Genomic DNA, 18845 nt, shown 5'->3' on the forward strand with positions numbered 1-18845 from the left:
TGTCTTCATAGAAATTTATTAATGGTGGATATACATGCCATCGAGTGCACAACCGTATCCAGGCTAACAGCTGTCGCAATAAATTACTGAAATTTGCAACACATGCCTGACTTCTAAAAGGACTTGAAGTTCATATCATAGTTCTTATCATACTAATCGCTGTTTAAAATTGTGGCAATTAATGAACATTAACTATGTACCTCAAGTAGAGGCCTTTCCCTCTATAGTGTCCCAGCTGTAAATGAACTTTGTGGGGTCATAACTAGTGTCCGTTAAATGAACCTAGAGAGATCAACCATACCCGTACAGAGCATTTAAATTGTCTGTAGTGTTACCGTATTTTTGACTGTTAAATATCTTAAATGCACTGAATACTGATTAAATAGAAACACTGTCGAGGAAAAAGCAATTGCAACACATCCAGGTGCATTTAGGTTTCATACAAATCCAAAGAAAAGCACATTTTAATTCGGTAGAGTATTAACAAAAAAGATGCAGTAATTGTTCATTTCAGTAAAATAAAAGGGAATAAGAAAATAAATAATTACATCGTATAAAATAAGGGTGAATAAAAGGGTCTGAGCAAATGCTACATTTGTTTATAAAATCCCAGGCCTATGGTGGTAACATTAAGTTAGCTGGATCTTTGCCTGTAAAGTGACCTTAAAGGGAGCACTGACCTTTAACAGCGAGTTCATTTTTGGACTGGTCCCTGTCAAAACAAGGGGATATCTTTCCAAAATTACAACACTCTTCTTTTAGAAAACCACATTGTTTTCTTCAGTAGTCAATCATATTGCACTTCAATAGGAACATATTCGGTTTGTGAGGAAGCAGAGGCAAACAGGATTTAGGAATGGATTTCAGATCACGGTTGACTGGGGATTGAGATTATGGGGCAATCACTCCCACCTTCAGTGAGTCATCCAACTCTTGTCATTTACCTCCTTGTTCACATTTTTACAACCCACCTCTTCACTTTTATCTACTCTGTTTCACATCTCTTCTCTACTCTCGTGTAAGGATGCACCAATAGCTTCTACCTTACCCTACAGGAAGCTAAACTCTTTGATATCATCCAGCATCAATAAAATTAGGTTGTTATTATAATTCAGACTCAGACCACATTACTTATGAGTCCTATGACCAAAAAAAAGTTTAATTGGAAATCTTTTTTCCTCTAATTCCAAATTCTAAAACCCTCTATGGTCTCTATTTTCACGGCAATAACATTTGCGTCTACAAAGGAGGGTGACTGCTGGTTCACGCACCATATCAGTTCACTACTGAGATCCATCAGCCTCCAGTCTTAGTAATCATAGTAAATGTTACTATAGATAATGGTTGGAATATTTATATTGTGAAAAAAGAAGAATGTATGCTACTCAGATATCGATACTCTACAGCAGGACTTTAAAACGTGATAATAGCGGACTGGACCAGCAAATTGCAAAAAGACTAAACAGCAACTATTAAATAAAATACAGCATCATGGTATTGTCTGCTGATTACACCACTTTACTGCCGTGAAATTAGACCCCAAGTGTAAAATGCAGATGGATTAGCTTTTGGCGAAACTCTGTTGCTAGTTTGAGTACCGGTGCATCCCCAATATGTCCTTCTCCCTCATCTGACCTGCCTTAGATACACATCCTCCTGACCCCACACTCGCAGCAGAACTTGGCGGACTCAACGGGGTACTTGGTCCCACATGCATGACAGAACTTGCTCTTCATCCCACCATTGCCGACATCATTACCGCCATCGACGTCATTTCTAGGAAATTCAACAAAGATGACCAACCACCCATGGTTAGAAATTAAGTACATTCAGCTCTTTAGTATTTTAGTGCAGGGTTGGTGATACTGTGGATCACAGATGATTAAGGGTTTCAATAATGTAGGGATTTTAACATACTCTAGGGCCCTATTCAGTAACCGAATGAGAAACACATTAATGAATGGTAACCAATGAGACTGTATGCAATACACTTCCAGACCACAAGAGGTCAGGATAATTTAGCAAGACTGTATGGTGACAGTATTATGCATTTACTCATTACTTCTCTTACTACCCTTTTTGATTAAAAATGTTAGAGAACAGGCTCACCTAGATATGTAGGTGTCTACTTTCTTCTTGTTGAGTGCTGTTCCAGATTGAGTGTTCCTCACAGAACCATAGCTCATGGCTCGGGGCTTAATTCCCACACTGAGAGGAAAAACATCAGAGGAGAAAGGCCGTTATGTGTAAAATGTAAACCAATCGTGCTAGCAAAGACAGATGGCAGTTAAAAATGGCAATTAACAGGTTCGAAATTTACATTTGCGCAGCCAATGACCTAATATACACAGAAGTAAACTTTTTGCTTAATGACAGGATTCATTTAGAAAGGTATAGTGTTAATAATATTTTCAAATCAATGCACTTGTCAACAACAGAAAAAAAGTAGCTGCCAATGAATATAAGCATTAAATGGTGTAAGGATGCTTCATCAATATGGAATGTTCTAATGATGTATGGTATTAGTATACCAAGTAAAGTATTACTTTAAAATGTAATTATTAAATCATAATTGAGCTTGTGACTTAAGAAATGTAAACTTTGCTCAATATCATGCATTTGCAGCAAAGTGCTTCAAACTCAAATAGATGATCTACTCTGCCCAGTAAAAGATAAAAGTACTCCATAGCCATTAATATATTATAAAATAAGTGAAGAACAATGTATTACAGTGTGGTGGTGTTGTTTGTGTGTGTGTATATGTGTGTGTGTGTGTGAGAGAGAGCACTGACCCTGATGGAGGGCTTGTGAGGCCTGAGGGATTGCTCCTCACTGAACCTGCAGAGGGGACCTTACTAGATGGGATCCCTGGAGCAAAAGAGAAAAGAAAACAAATCAAAGACTTACACATGGACATTTGCAATTATCTTTGCCAAACCTGAGTCATTTAAAAAAAAAAATCAAAGATACACAGAACTGGCAGGCGTGCACACAACAACTTGTGATGCAATATAAGAGCATTTGTGCCCTTACCAGTGGGCTGTCCGAGGCCTGACCTCTGGGGTAAACGAGAGGAGGCTGACGGGATGGTTGACACAGCAGGAGAGTTGGCCTTCTTTATGGAAGCAGGAGGCTTGCACTGAGACAGAAACAGAGAGAGAGAGATAGAGAGGGAGCGAGGCAATGCGAAATAAATGAGTACATACATTAACAGAAATCATTAACCATGGAGTTAATGGAATGCAAAGCATTACCATATTTACTGTACTTGGAGACATGGGGGTTGGACAAGTAGGTCATGTATCACTATACTGTGGTCTCCTAGACCATACTGTAGATGTAACCATAAATCGGGTGTGCTTGGAGGTTGTTATGTAGTGTGCCACCTTCAAATATGCAAATATGTGTGATTATTTGGCTTTGCAAACAGGCAACAAAATGTGTTAAACTGTTGTGATGAAGAAAATTTACCTCACCATGGCACACTGGGAAATCTCAGTGACATAATGATCAATGGCCACGGTTTTCTCATTATGAGAGAAAAAGCAGAGCTCTTAAACCAAAATGGTTAGGAAGCCCTGCTGTTTTTATTGGCCTCCAAATTAACTCCCCAGCGTGCCATAGCTGTTGCTAAGTGACTAGTAATTCCACGCCTGCTGCAAAGTGGGTGTCTCACCACGGTAATAACGGATGAGGAATTATTATGAATTCTCAAACAACTCTTCTTAATTAGAAAGAATTGGCAATAGCATAGCATTGAGATTTGCCTGGCTGAGTGTTTGGGCGGAGTGTAGCTATCTACACACTCCTTTCATTATAAATACAAAGCTGTACTCATAATTAGAAGAAAGCTGTAGGCAACAACTCGCCTGTGTGTGCATGCACTCAGTGTATCACAACTGTTTTTGTTATGCTACAAATGTTGCATGTTTAATTGATCTATGATTGATCAGACTGACAATGGGATGTTAATGTTGTATGTTATAAACAAAGACTGTAAATAAAAATGGACAACATGTCTCCACTTCCTACTTCCACCCACTGTACAAAAATTAAGCTAAAATATCCGGATATGTCATCTTGTGCTGGTGACAAACCAAATTTAGTGGAGGGGGCAGGGTTTATGACCTATACTGCAGCCAGCCACCGGCAACTGAGATGTTTTGTTTTTACTTTGTTCTTGGGGAGCTGTCATGTCATCCATCTGTATATACAGTCTACGGTTATATACAGACACCATCCAAATTTAGAAAACTCAACTTCAGTCATCTCAAGTAAAATGATTTTTTCCAAATTAAAACACACAATGTCTATTCGTTTGTATACAGTCAGCAGTGCAGTGTCTGCATATGTGTACCTGTGTGCGACCAGGAGGCTTTTTGGCATCCCCAGACTTGCCCTTGGGCATACGAGCAGCCTGCTCCTGGCAGAACTTGATGTGTCTGTCAGCTGCACCCTCATTGAACCTCCGCTGACAGTAAGGGCACTGGATATAGTCTAGAGATTAAACAGGTGGCGAGAAATATACCTGTTATTGTGTAAAACAGCATATAACAGCAACAGGGGCAGTTGCATTTTCATTTAGGATTCCATATTCAAAGGCAAATGCATTTACAGCCAATATTTAGAGTCTGTCCGTAATGTTTTGAGTTTGAGGTTCATGACCCTACATGGAAATCACATCGACACATTATTTTTCTTGCCTCTCAAAACATCATATTAAAGTTAGGTTATGTCAACATCTACAGGTAATAAATTAGTCATTATGTTACATTAAGTGGAAAGATATCCACAAAGGTTACTGTGATAATATAATTTCATTACACAGAACACAATTCCATGACTTTTCCATGTTTTCCATGACTGTGGGAACCCTGAATTATTAAATAATTATTAATGAATCACGAGCCCTGGTAGTCAGTTGTTTTTTTCTCAACAATTTCAAACAGTTAACAGTTACAGTAAAAGTTTTTACTGTCATTCTTCAGTTTCTTGCTTAATTTGACTCTTCGGTGTTACCTGGGTCATAAGTAGGAGGAGGAGGTGGGGGTAAGGGCCCCCCATCCTTCATGACCTGAGTGAGGGCCTTGGCGGCTCGGATGGTAGCGATGAAGTCCTCATGTTTTTTGCGCCAGTTGGATGGCTTCTTAGGGGGTTCTGCCTGGAGGCGACATAGATGAGATCCACTATTACACCAGCCTGCCGTTTAGTTTTATTTAATTACCACAACCTTAGATCGCTGTTGCTGCTATCATGATAAACTACATCAACTGTGGTGACACAGTATGTGCTGACTTATGAAATGTTACTGAGACACCAGGAAGTAATCTGTAATGTTCTCATGACCAAAACTTGATGATTATATTCTTATTTATCTCTCTGATGCCTTTCTATAATTCAAGTTGTGGGTTTGCTGAATGCATCTTTCAAATTAAATTAACAACTTTTCTATTTAACCTCGACATGTAAAAATCCTTTGATCTCCATCGTGGCAGTCTTCTAGAGCTGATGATCTGTGACAGAAGTAGTTCGCAGAGCGTCCTCTGAGCTGCTTCTGTGGAAACATGCTAACGCAGCTGACTTCCTACTTCTTCCTTAACAGTTACAGCCTTCAAGCTCATTGCACACGTTTGTCTGACAAACGCGAATGATTTCGAGAGAACTGAAGCAAAGTTTCCTTTATTCCCTCCAACCATTTACTGTTACAGCATGTCCCTCATTTCTCAATACTTTGACTACGTTACTCATTTCTACATAATTTTAAATTCTGACAACTCAATATTTTTGGTTCTGAATAAAGACTTCCAAATTGCCAATGATGTCATACGGAGAAAATTATATTAAATGATTAAATTCCGGAGAAAATTATATTACAACTGTTCTGCCACAAAAGTGAGAATATGGTTATTCCAGTGAGAGAGCAGAGTGAGTGTGCAGCAGTTAGTTGAAGCCAAGAAATTATACATATGTTGCTTTTTTTTTTTTTTTGAATTGACATCTCAACAACGTACAGGTAACAAACTTCGAACTGGGCACAAGGATTAACAAGTGTTGTTTACTCCGAGTGACCTTAAGACTTCATAACAACCTCAATGAAGGTTGTGCCATAAACAAAGAGCTGTAGTTGTAAGGTGAGTTTTCAAAGACAGGTTCAAAAGTATTAGTGCAGCTCAAGAAGGTCAGACTGTCGACAGAGAAATTATTAGAAATGGAAAAACTAATGGGCTACATTTCAATATTGTCAGCTGTAGATTGTGCAAAGGTAAGAAATATAACATAGATTGTGTTTTTTAAACTAATGCCATCCCAAGCATGAGTTGATAGACCTACAAGCTATCTAAACCAATGATTCAAAGCAAAGAAACCAGTATTTGTAAAGCCAGAAACAGTGAGGGAATGCATTTTCGGGCTTCAGCGAATTAAAGTGCCACTAAAACTCATACACAGGAAAAGGGGACAAAACAAAGAAAGAAAAATCAACTTACTTTCCCAGAAGAAGATGAACTTTGTGACTGAAATACAATTGAAAGTGCCCAAATTTATTCAGGCTTAATTTCACATGTTCAAAATACTGTTGTCATTGTGTTTGTATGGTAATTTTCAGAACGGGTTTCCGGGCTGAGATGCACAACATTAAGCAGTATTTTTTTCCCCTATTAAAAGTCAAATCAAACTCTTTAGGAATTCCTGAGTTGGACTCTCCATCCATCTCCTGAGGTGAAGTCTTACCTTTGGTTTCAAGGGTTTGAGCGTGGGAAGGTCTGTGCCCTCAGCTCTCTGTCGACTGGAGTCAAAAACCCTCCTCCTTTTGGCTGATGACTTAAGGCAGATTTTAGCATGCTTCTCCTGTAAAGATGGAACAAAAGAAACACAAAATGAATCGGTTTCAACGTGTTTAGGAGACACTTCACAAATACCTTGCAAAAAAAACTATTTCAAATAAAATCTAGGTACAAACTACAAAATTGTTTGTGTAACATAAATGATACAATAATCTACTCAATGTTGCATCCGGTTTGTTCAAACGTCCTACAGACAAGCACACACCCCTACATAAATACAAACTGCATAATGCATTAATGTAGCCATTGTAAACTAATGAGGCTCAGTGCTTGTGTAAGTGCACACATTTGTGTATTGGCATTACTGGGAAACAATGCAAAATCATATTGAATCATTTGTGTCTTTGATAAAACCCATCCGTCTCATGTTTTGGTCTCATTAACCTTCAGTATATAATAAGACATAATAGTTTTGATAGCAAATACAGTGGGGGTTATAAAATGTGCATCATAATTGTCTTTATGTGCATAAAACTAATAAATAGACAATAACACGTACAATATACTTTCTACAATAAGTCAGTTATATGAAATGGTTTAAGTCGTTCCCATAGTGCATGAGTCTCATTGTTAAAAGTGACACCTTTAAAATAGTTTCAGGTGTACAGTCCAGCATTTGTTTTTCAGCTTTACTCCTTGGTAACAATTCCGTTAAAAGCAACCATTATCTACGATCTGCACAGCTCTACAGCAAGCAGGATTTTGAATCATGTAGTCTTAAATCTTGCAACTTTGCTTTAACAAAAAAGCTTATGTTCTTTGTTTAGACCCTCTCTGTAAAGAGCTCCTCACAGGCCCCCACTGGCTATTTGGATTGTAGCCAACACCACATCTGAACAGCTGATATTTTGTCAGCTGAAAATAACTGGAAAATATTGCAGCCACAGCAACTCCAGCATGTCTTGTGCATCGATACTTAACTCAATAAATTGATCATTTCGGCAAAAAGGTGCATTAAGTTTTAGATGCACCGTATATAGTGCATCATCTTTAAAATGAACCTTCCCTTTCATTGTATTTGATGGAGGTCTGAATTTTAACGGGCAGGTTAATTACATTGTTAGGTCCAGCTTCTTACAACTCTGAACCATCTTCAAAATAAGGCATTTCCTATTACCCAGTGATCTAGAAAAAAATAATTCATGCACCAATTTAACCACGCTAGACTACTATAACTATCTATCTTGGCATGTTTTCAGGCTGCCATCTCCTGTTTACAACTAGTTCAAAACACTATTGCATGGTATTTAACAAAGTCAGAGAAAATACATCACTGTAAATTTCAGGGTCAAAATTCATCTAAATGTATAAAAATCTCTCCATGGTCTCGCCCCTACATATACGTCAGAGCTCCTTACCCTTACAGCAGCACCTGGCCGCTCAGGTCCACCCTCCGGGCATGTTGACTGTGCCCCATTTGAGGAAAAGAAAAGCTGGGGACAGGGCTTTTTCTATAGCAGCTCTAAAATAACCTGCCAGAGGTCATGAGAAAAGGCTGAGTCTGTTGATGCTTATATAATGCACCTTAAGACCAATTTCTGTTATCTGCCTTTTAATTGTATTTGACCCGTTTCTCTATTTTATCATTTCTTGTATTAAAATTTAGTTTAAATTTGTTTTACTTTAATCTTGTTGACTTCATATTTACTCTGATATGTCTGTCTGTGGTAAGCACTTTAGTGCAAGGTCTGTTTTGTTTTTTTAAAGTTCTATATAAATGAAAGACTTGACACTTGAACTTGAAACTATTAAAGACTGTTAAAAATGATCATAGAGTGCTTTTTTTAAAAACAAAAACAAAATTTTTTTTACCAGAACTTTTGGGAAGAAAAATCTTTTACAGGTGTTGCACTGAGTCAGATCCTCAGCAGGAGGAGCTTCGCCATCTGCAAGAAGAAAAAAATGAATTAGGAGATTAACCCTTTGAAACCTGGAGCAACATCACTTTTCTTGTGCTGCTTTCAGATGCTTTTCACAAGTATCTAAACAGTTGAACCCTAAGGATCTGCAGATTTAAAAAGGATTTTTAAAAACTAGGGGATAAAAGAGTAAAGCTAGAGAAAAACAATATTAAGTAACATAGTTACATCATATTACAGTCTGAATATTTTTAAATCAATCTTTTAGCTTTCTTTGTTTCACTAATTTTCGAACAATATTCTTGTACTTGTACTAATTTCTTGCTATTTTTTGGGTCATCTCTCCTTTCATCAGTAGGTTTAACAGAAATGAACCACTGTATAGCCTACTTTGACTACCTGATCAAATGATCAGATATAGAAAAACACTGGATTTGCATTTAATACAAGGCAGTTAAATGCTTACTTCCGCTTATATAAACTCTGGTTGGGGCATTGTTGTTGCCGCTGTGAACCAACCACAATGTCATATATTATTGCCTTGACTAATTCTACTACTAGTTTCCAAATCCTTAAAAAACTAGATGTAACGTTTACATTCAAATACGTCGTTTAAATATTCGTGTCGTCGGTAAAACGGCAGGTACCATTCAAATCCGTTATCAACATTAAACGGTTCCGTGCAGTAGCTTTAATCGTGTGAGGATTCATTAAATAGCACCATGCTAACAGTGGGTAGCTCCTGTGGCTAACGCAGGGATCACACCCATTCAGGGACAGCCAGCAGCTAGCTTCATCTTTGGCCCTGACGTTACCTAGCCTTACTAAGGCTAAATCCCACACAAAAAAGAGGTCGCTAGCAAAAAACGGTCAACTAAAGCATACATGAATCCGCAAATACGAGGGGATATAATAGGCGAGGTTGCGAGCTCGACTTTACCACAAAACGGTTTAAATAAACATCTAGACAGCAATTCTCTCACCTTCAAATTCTTCCATCATTAGGTTATCTCTTGTCTGATGCTGCTGTTGTTATCGACGACCAAAAGTCTCCAGTTAAATGAGAGGAGTCACCGCAGCCCACTTCCGACTTCGTTAAAATACGGAAGACATTGTCCCAAATTGGCAAGATTGTCAACATTGTTTCACAAGAAAAAAACACAACACATATGGAATGGAGCAATATATACATAGGGTCTTTATAAGTCACTGATAGCGTTTTTAAAACTTCACATTTTGCTTAAAAGGTTTCTCTCGAATATACGCAATGTAGTTTGTCTTATATTAAGCGTGTAATATAACGAGGCTTTGCTCATAATATTGTTTCATGTACGTGTCATCTAAATACAATTGTAAATAACCATGTTATGATTTAATAATCAGTTTGTAGGCTCTTGTTATCACGCGACATCACCCAGATTTAACAGACACTGGTTTTTATAGGCTTGGAATTAACTATCTTGACATTACTGATCTTTGGCTTCCAATAGCAACTGGTTTGTCTCTGCCGCTTGACGTGCTAACATCCGAGAATTTCATTGGATGATACTGCACGTACAGCGTGCAGCACATTGAGCAGTGGTAAGGCGAGGCAAGCCAGCCCTTGTTCTCCGGTTCCCATCGTTATTTCTAAATATGGCATTGAAGAAAACCAAGCACTTTGCAATTTTGATATCACACGAGGAGCCTTTCCTCATTCTACTGAAATCTCACAATCCCCAGTGTCTTGTGTATATACACACACACACACACAACACACATATATATATATATATATATATATATATATATATATATATAACTGATATATATATATATATCATGTATATATCAGTTAACATACACAACATACACTTTCTCCACTATACAATACATTACAGTCTGTTAAATAAAGCCTCATTTAAACATGACTGTGATCATAGCTCCCAAACAGTAACACTAGTGTATCCCTTATTGCATTTGTTGGCTCAAACACTTGCCCAGAGCACTCGGAAGTTCCCAGTTTGGCATATTGAGCACATGTGTCATCTGAATGGACTAATTCACAGCCAGATGCTATGAGACCACAGCAAACGTGTTATTGAATGGCTATAGCCTCTGTGCCTTCATCACAACAAGATCAGTGTTCTCACACTGACTGAATCTGTGATCTCTCTCTCTCTCTCTCACACACACACACACACACACACACACACACACACACACACACACAATAACTGCCCTGTTTGTTCATCCGTCATCCGACCTTTTGGGTCTTTGAAAATTGTTAGGGGTTCATCTGAATAAGAACATTCCCAGCCTCCTCTAGACCTCTTGTTTAACATTATTATGCAATTTACTAATAAGAAATTGATTGTTTCTGGCTTTCACGTTGACATATGTAGGCCCATTATATTACCATTGATTGTTTTGTTTTTAAGGACTGTTCATTATAACCTCGAGGGTAAAGGGTGGTGCAAAAAGTTGGTGGCAATTCATGTAATTTTTTACACACGGGGAGGGAGATTTATTTTGGCTTAAGGAGTTACATTCAACTTTAAATTATCATAATTTTGTGTGTATTTTTAACACCCTCAGAACCCCGAAATCCACACGTTGGTCTAAAAAGCATGTTTTCTTAAAAAAAAAAAAAAAATCCAAAATCACAATATTTATCATATCCAGGAACTGTGCAGTATGGTTGTTTATGGTGGAGGGAGGGTTATAGACCTTAGAAAAATAAAGTCACTCCCTAACCACCCTCCTAGTCTGATACATAAAGTACAGCTCCTTACCAATAGGTAAAATATGTTAAATTGATGCAAGTATTAATCTTATTAATCATAATTACATAAATACATTTCACCCCGGTCTGCTACACATAGGACTGTACTACAAAAGTGCTTTATTTTGAAATCTTACCCGGAAATAGTTGTTTTCTGCCACTGGTTTGACGTTTGTAAATCCTCTTTCATGAGCGTAACGGGGAACACCGAGTGGCTTTCATGCTGATGTGATTGAACCTGCGAATATAAGGAAGCCCGTTAACGCAAACAGGTACGCTATCAATAACGCTTTTAAAAATAATACCCAATAACAATAACAATGATAATAACAATAACATAAATTAATAATAATAGTAGGAATAGAGCGTGCGTGTCTGGCATCGTAATTTAATGTGTAACGTGAGGGCTGCTTACTGACTGAGCGCTATGGGAGTCTTTGTCATCAGATAAAGACATGGCTGTTGATTTATTATTTGAAAACCGATTGAGCGTGTCGATCTTCCTGTACCATTAATAGCATGTCTTTATGTAGCCTAAAGGTTTTTTCTTTACTGTGGAAACAATGCAATTAGAGGACCAAATTGCGAACGACTATAGGCTACTTGATGCATTGCAGCGCCTCCACTTAGCCCTTAGTAGCTGACAAATGTTGGAAGACATCAGTTATTTAAATCCTTCTCTAATGCAGGGTTTCAGTGGACGAATGGCAGCTCATATAGAGTCATGACAAGGACATTTAATACAGTATTTAACTAATCTGTCATAATCCTATAGTCTAGCCTATAGGATTTAATAGGATGCTATAGTTATAACAGTAAAATACTTTGAAAGTTCTCATTATATTGCATATACTATAGCAAAGAATTGTATTGCTTTTCTAAAGGGTTGTGCAGGAGTACATGTGTGAAAGAGTGTGCTGGGCATCATTCCCAGTTATGATCAGGCCACCTAGAATAACACTGGCATAAGTTTGTGGGACTCCATTCCTGCACTCCCGTCATCACTGTCACTCTCACTGTTAATTTTCTGTTTGGCAGCATAGCAAATCAAATGGTTGCGGAGCCGGAGAAGCCAAGTTTAGTTATTTTTCACTTTTTTTGTCAGTGCAAGAGAGGTCAGAGCACAGTGGCCTGCTGTATTATTTACCAATTTGATTTGGAAACATTTGTTTGGCGTCTATGCTTGATATATTGTTGTTCAGGCCAGCTGAGCTCTGTGGTTACCACTTGGGAGCAAAGCTGTGAGGACAGAAGGAGCATGCCTCTGCAAGGACAGGATACATAATCGCTCAAACACACACATACTCACACACGCACACACGCGCACACATGCACGCACGCGCGCACACACACACACACACACGCACACACACTGCTGAACTGCTTATGTACTGCTTCATGGGTGCAATGGCGTGACTAAATTATGTAAACTGTCAATTAATATTTTATAGAGTGTGAGCATATAGGACACATGAATGTTCTGTCACTTCTAGCTACAAATACAAACATGTACATCCACAATCAGTAACAAATGAACCTAATGAATTAGTCATGATAATAATCAATCAAAATTCAGACTTTGTCAGGAAGCATTAAGCTTGAATCTAAAAATTTGGACATTATGTTATACACACAAATCTAAAATGATTGTTTGCATTATATGCTTAGAGCTGAGTGGACTTTCTCCACTTAGATTTCGGTATAAGCCTTCAACACTGAAGAATATCAATTTATTTGCAAAAGATCTTGTCACATGAAGTCTGTATCTTGCAGATCTTTATGCATAAATCAGCAATACAGACCATTTGCCTCTGAGATGATATTTTAATTCTCTGTTTTTATGCTGAAAAGCAGTCACCCTGTCTCTCCCGCTTCTACATGTTGGGACTGACAATTGTACAGACAACATCTGTTGGGTCTTGCCCGTCTTGACACCATTTTGAGAATGACAGCTGAGTGGGAGCAGGCTCAGATGATGACATAGGAGGCATCCAAAAATAGCCACGGTCAATCACAAGCCTGTTCGGCTCTGGAAATAGCCACAAATGGATGTGGGAGCTAAGGTCATTTTTTGAAAATAAGTTAAAAATTCAATATTTAGACTGGAGTAAAAACAGACTATCATTTGAATTACCAGGGGGATATGTAGTCTCAGAAAATATTTTAGTTTGTACTCTTGTAAGTGCATGGATTAAAAATTGATTGGTAAAGTTGAAAAAAAATCTCAGGCTGATGGATTTTAATTAGTGAAAAAAGGGCAGGGAAGCCTGAACCTGCAGCCTCACCCAGACAAATTGATACAGAGTGTTGGAATGTCAACAGAGGGCTTTGACCTAAATCTCTGTGGCAACACAGCTTCAACCAATCATGCTCCATGTTTATTCCGAGTGGGATGACATTTGAATACAGTACTGTCCTCCCTTGTGCCATAATTACCCCTTTAATTGTGTGTTTTTGGTTGCTGTTTTGCATCAGTTAAAGAGCACCCTCATTTGTTGTTTTCATCCCACTGCCCAGTATTCTCTCTGCAGAATTTGTCCCCCGTGTGTCACCGGTGTCGCCTGTGCCCTCGACTGAGATTAAAATAGATTAATCAGGGATTAGGTCATAAAGTAATGGGAGGGAGGGATGTATTGTATGAGTGCATGGGTAACACACTCCATGTCTCCATGTCAACATAAACTGCAGATGCATCCATTGTGCATACTTGCGTACAGCAAACTGCACTAAATTTGAAGCATTATAGTAGTTTTCTTTCAAATGTAGCATGTGCTGATTTGTGTGTCCACGTTTAGCCTACCTGTGCTGCTGTGTGTGCCAGGCCCTGCTATGGTGAGGTGTGTTAGCGATGACGGATGTGGAGGCGACCTATGAGGACTTCATCGCCTCTCGGCGGTCTGGCCGCAGGAACGCCATCCATGATATCCCAGCAGCCCCTGGGGTGGAAGGACCCACTGACCTGTCACAGAGTCTGGCACAGCTCAACATCAACAAGTCAGGTGAGAAACACCTCTGTGGTGATCTGACAGGACAGTAAAGGAAATAGAGGGGTTTATGTAGGAGGTGACTTCAGAGCGAATGAGATGCAGGTGAGGTTGTGGCAGGGAAGGCTTCTGCAGGGTAGATGAGGGAAGTGGAAGCAGGTGTGCAGATGGGTGGAGCAGTCAGGTGACAGGGAAAGGAGGGAAAGTCTGAGAGCATCTGGTGGATGGATGGAAAATGGCAATAAGGGGACATTGGGAATAGAAGAAATTTGGCTATAGAGAGAGAAAAAGAAGCAGAATGATCAGCAATATGCACAAGCGAGACAGACATTGTGACTCATATTTTCATGGGCACTATAAGAAACAATTAAGTAGGGACCAGAGTCACCAACTTGGAATAATACAGTGTAAATCAGAAGAATAATTAACTTACTGTATGTTGTAATTGCATGAGGTTTGTAATGTACTTCAATTGCATCTATTAAAGTATGACGTGTGTGTGGAGTGTACAGTGCAGTGTCATTTTTTAAAACCACCACCAGGGAGTGCCAATCTTCAAGTATCATCATATATGATTTTATTTATAGTGAATCAATAATTTGTATTGTATGAATACAACAATGATTTTATTCACCACCAAGGTAGAAAAAGCACTGTGAAAAATGAAAGTTGGATGTTTGGCCTTGGATGTTTGTTTTAACACTGGTCTTCTCAAGGGGGATCAGTTCTCCATGCTCACCTTGGTTTTTACCAGGGAGCCAAATTACCCACAGAAGCCTTTTCCTCAACGAAACAAATGGACTACACTGAACACTGAACTCAGCAGTTTCACATTACAAATCATTGTTTCTGAAGCTCTTCGGCTCCTCACAGCCCACCATCTGTTTATGTGTGCGCCCCTTTTTTCACTGATAACTTAAGATCCAGATGTTCAGGATGTTTTTCAACCAAGATAAATTATCCACAGAGGTCTCTTCCTCTTCAAAATATACAGACCCGGTGATTTAAAGTTGTAAAAACAACAAATAAAGCAGTTTTATCTTAAAAACTATTGTATTTCTGACACTGTTTGGCCTCTCTTGAAGGAAATGCTTACCAAGGTGGCTGAAAGGAAAATGCCAATGGTCTTATCTAGAGCCATTGTTTGGTTTGTCCATTTCGGGCTACTGTAGAAACATGGCACTGCAACATGGCAGACAGACTCCATGGACGAGGACTCGCTCTTATGTCGATATAAACAGCTCATTCTAAGCACTGATTCTTGTTTCAGGTGATTCTAAACTAAAAAAAACATACTTATCATATTATATTCCATTTCTACCAGTATATCCCCTAATTCCTGCACACTGGTCCTTTAAATGTGACATTACAGCTAGTTTGGAAGCTCAGTGTGCAAGTGTGATGTGGACATTGGGAACATCCAGTGTACATACACTGAGAATGAACTTTATAGTGATGTAGGAGACACCTTATTTCTAGCGCTTCAACTTTTAAAATGAGCAACAATTGCATAGATCTGTCATGACCGCTGTCCATGGTGCTGAATCTGGGGCTGTCCTGGGCGTTCCCAAACTCTTACGCTGGCTGGCAGGGTCCCACTGGTCAAGACTGATAGTTTGTTTTGACTGATCAGACTTGTCATTTGCCTTATCTGCAAAGCACACAATATATACCATGTTGTCCTAGATCCTAGTTGCTGAGTCTTGTAAAAGTTCCCTTAGCCTTTTCTTTGACAATAAGCTCTACCTTGTTAACTTGCTGATTCAACTAAACCCCATTCACATCACTGATTTCAGTAGTACTAACTTATGCTTCTCTCTCTGTCTGTCAGGAGATGAGGGAGAAAACCCAGAGAAAAGCCAGGACTGTCCAGCTAAAGAAGAGGAGACTCAAGCTGAGGGCAGCTAAACTAACATTTGTGAACTCAAATAACCACTTCCTCCCTCCTACCTGATCCCTGACTGCAAGGCCTGCCGCATCCAATGACTGTGAACAGACACAGCAAAATCTTCCTCTGCCACTGTCCCACCATCACCGTCGCTATGGCAACCACAGCTCCCTTCTGCACTTGGGTGTGTTCCAATTTCCTTAAAAGGCCTCCTTTCCTTGCTGCCTTTCCTTTATGGCTGCTGATATGAGATTGGATGTGATGTATGGTGAGCGCAGCGTCACATCAACAACCAAAACCAGCCCTGTTTGACTCTCGGTGGTCCTGAGAGGAAAGGAAATAAGGGAAAAGTGGTCATTCAAGGTTTTTGGAGCAGGCTTAAGTGTTGCCACTCCCTTCCCTCCACGCCTTGAATCAATCACCAGTGATGTGACTGAAAGACTTCCAGGGAACTGAGGACAGTGATCGCATACTTCCTCTTCGTTTGTTTGTTTGTTTATCTACGTCAGGTGTGACGGACTCAATTTGAAAGAAATGTAGGTAAACAATGTTGCAATCTGGCACTTTTAATATTGCATTAATTTTTTTACTCTGTCAACATGATCAAGGCAAAAAGCTAAAGAAAGAGCAACTCTGTTCTATTTCATTGGCTGGCTTCCCTGTTTCTTGCTCTCCTGCACACTGACCCAAAACCTCCCAAATACTCACTAGCCCTCTTTGTGCACACTGCCAGGCCTCACAGATGCTGCCAGTATGCACTAGATAGTGCCCTGAACATCATTTTAGATTCTTTTTTTATATTCACAATATTGTAAAGCTTTTATTCTAGATCTTTACATACACGTGGGGAATTATTGTCTGATATTTAGTAAAGCAACTTGCGTATGATTTCCCCAACTTTGATTTATTATATGAACATTTTGTAACTTTGTATGCAGTTTTGCTGTTAACTGTTCAAATATTCATGGTGAGATATTGCAGTCATTCATGAGGTTGCTAACAGATTTGGAATTAAATTTGGAAATACTCATTAATCATCTCTCTCACAGTCTGTGGCTGGTCTATGGAGAAGTTTTCAGTTTTGTAATATGGGATGGTGATGGTGTAAACTTTTCTATGTACAATAATGTCCATATTATTGTGTCCTGGTAAGATCAACACACTGCAGTTTTGCATATCCCAGTGTGTGACTGTGAATGTGTGTGTGTGTGTGTCAGGATGTGTGTGTTGGATAAAGGTAGATGGTGAGATCAAGAATTTATTTGTTGCTGGGGATGTGAAAAGTTCAACACTGATTGCACTCAAGTACTTTGTGTTATTTGATGTATTACATTAGTTAATTGAGATTAGTGTTGTGACTGGACAGACTACTTTTGAATTTTGCATTTCTTGTTTCTCCCGTCAGTCAACCTTTCATTCTCAGAGAGAACCGCCCCTCCCAATACTATTACTGTAGCTATGACACACTGCCTTTTTTTCTGTTGTGTAAATCAGATATGTACATATGCACTCTGAAAGTTTCTATCTTGACTTTTTTGTGATTATCATCCGAAGATGGTATCACTTGTTTTTCTTGGCTAGTTTTATGAAATTTTAAGAAACTGAATGACTTGTTTGAGGGGAATTTTTACATTGTATTTACAGGACAAGAGAATTACATTGCACTTTGAGTCAGGTAGAGTGTGATTTATTGACCAGTACTGTTGCACTGTAGGTGACCCAGAGCACCCATGATCATGTTGTGTTTTTCATATTGTTCATTCATGAATAATGCCACTGCGTTGACACAGACTTTATTGTATAATGTCCTCAAATTTGATTTTGTTGGTGTGTAAGTTTTGATGTGTAATTAAATCTCATCAGTGAAAAAACGTGATAGAGTCAAGATGAATTCTTGTTCGGTAAGTTGTCCAATCCACAGACGAGTTGCCAGAGTAATCATGGTAATTGTCTCCCTCTAGTGGGAAACTTTAGACCCTATTATTTAGCCACAGAAAAACCATATTGGTGGTCAATTTTGACATTTTGATGCCCTAAATTGGGCCTTAAATTCTCTGTGATAGGATAGATACATTATTGGTCCATTTAATGGAATTGGGGCCCTTAAAATACAGACCAATGTAATACAAAATTAGGCCTATGTTAAGTATTAAACACTGATTTCAGACTTGTTGTGCAGAAGTTAATTATCTTTTCTATTTAACACTTCTTAAAATCACACTACAAAGGCTTTCACAAATATAAACAGAGCAATGCAATCAAGTAATGTTATGAAAGCTTGCAGTAATAAATAACTGCTGATTTGGATGCAGACAAGGCATAACAAAACATGAAAATGTTATAATAGAGTCTTAATGTAGGCCTTGTGATGTTTTTATCTGAGATACAATAGATAGCTGGATTCAAAACCTGACAAAATGTTCTTTTTGAACTAAAAGAGCAGTCAGTACTGAGGCTAATACTGACTGATGTGTTTCCCTTTCTATGTTTCTTTCACACCTGCTGTTG

The 18845-nt window shown here is 38.7% G+C and overlaps 2 protein-coding genes across 4 annotated transcripts; one reads left to right on the plus strand and one right to left on the minus strand.

Moving 5' to 3' along the window:
* zc2hc1a (zinc finger, C2HC-type containing 1A) lies at positions 1 to 9768 on the minus strand. 2 transcript variants are annotated; one of them, XM_042510680.1, is made up of 10 exons: positions 9685 to 9767; positions 8655 to 8728; positions 6730 to 6846; positions 6486 to 6512; positions 5020 to 5161; positions 4358 to 4497; positions 3034 to 3139; positions 2793 to 2868; positions 2110 to 2208; positions 1 to 1776 (listed from the first exon to the last, which is right to left on the minus strand). In XM_042510680.1, the coding sequence occupies exons 1-10, from the start codon at positions 9701 to 9703 to the stop codon at positions 1641 to 1643; spliced, it is 936 nt and encodes a 311-aa protein (XP_042366614.1). In that variant the 5' UTR covers positions 9704 to 9767; the 3' UTR covers positions 1 to 1640. The 2 variants fall into 2 exon arrangements, with proteins under 2 accessions (XP_042366614.1, XP_042366616.1); XM_042510682.1 differs by lacking the exon at positions 6486 to 6512 and having other exon boundaries at positions 9685 to 9768.
* Positions 9769 to 11654: 1886 nt separating this feature from the next.
* Positions 11655 to 18120, plus strand: pkia (cAMP-dependent protein kinase inhibitor alpha). Of its 2 annotated transcripts, none has more exons than XM_042510683.1 (3): positions 11655 to 11737; positions 14261 to 14464; positions 16281 to 18120. In XM_042510683.1, exons 2-3 carry the CDS (start codon positions 14314 to 14316, stop codon positions 16355 to 16357), a joined length of 228 nt encoding a protein of 75 aa, XP_042366617.1. In that variant the 5' UTR covers positions 11655 to 11737; positions 14261 to 14313; the 3' UTR covers positions 16358 to 18120. The 2 variants fall into 2 exon arrangements, with proteins under 2 accessions (XP_042366617.1, XP_042366618.1); XM_042510684.1 differs by having other exon boundaries at positions 11681 to 11737; positions 14287 to 14464.
* Positions 18121 to 18845: the final 725 nt, after the last annotated feature.

The sequence above is a fragment of the Plectropomus leopardus genome, chromosome 21 (assembly GCF_008729295.1).
Source record: "Plectropomus leopardus isolate mb chromosome 21, YSFRI_Pleo_2.0, whole genome shotgun sequence".
Taxonomy (NCBI): domain Eukaryota; kingdom Metazoa; phylum Chordata; class Actinopteri; order Perciformes; family Serranidae; genus Plectropomus; species Plectropomus leopardus.

Excerpts from the sequence above, each read along its gene's own strand:
- zc2hc1a (XM_042510680.1), bottom strand. Across the intron at positions 6,847-8,654 it reads TTTTCTTCCCAAAAGTTCTG|GAGAAGCATGCTAAAATCTG; the intron begins GTAAAAAAAATT and ends CCATCTTTACAG. Across the intron at positions 2,209-2,792 it reads CTCACAAGCCCTCCATCAGG|TGTGGGAATTAAGCCCCGAG; the intron begins GTCAGTGCTCTC and ends TTTTCCTCTCAG.
- pkia (XM_042510683.1), top strand. The coding sequence starts at position 14,314 with ATGACGGATGTGGAGGCGACCTATGAGGACTTCATCGCCTCTCGGCGG. Across the intron at positions 14,465-16,280 it reads GCTCAACATCAACAAGTCAG|GAGATGAGGGAGAAAACCCA; the intron begins GTGAGAAACACC and ends TCTGTCTGTCAG.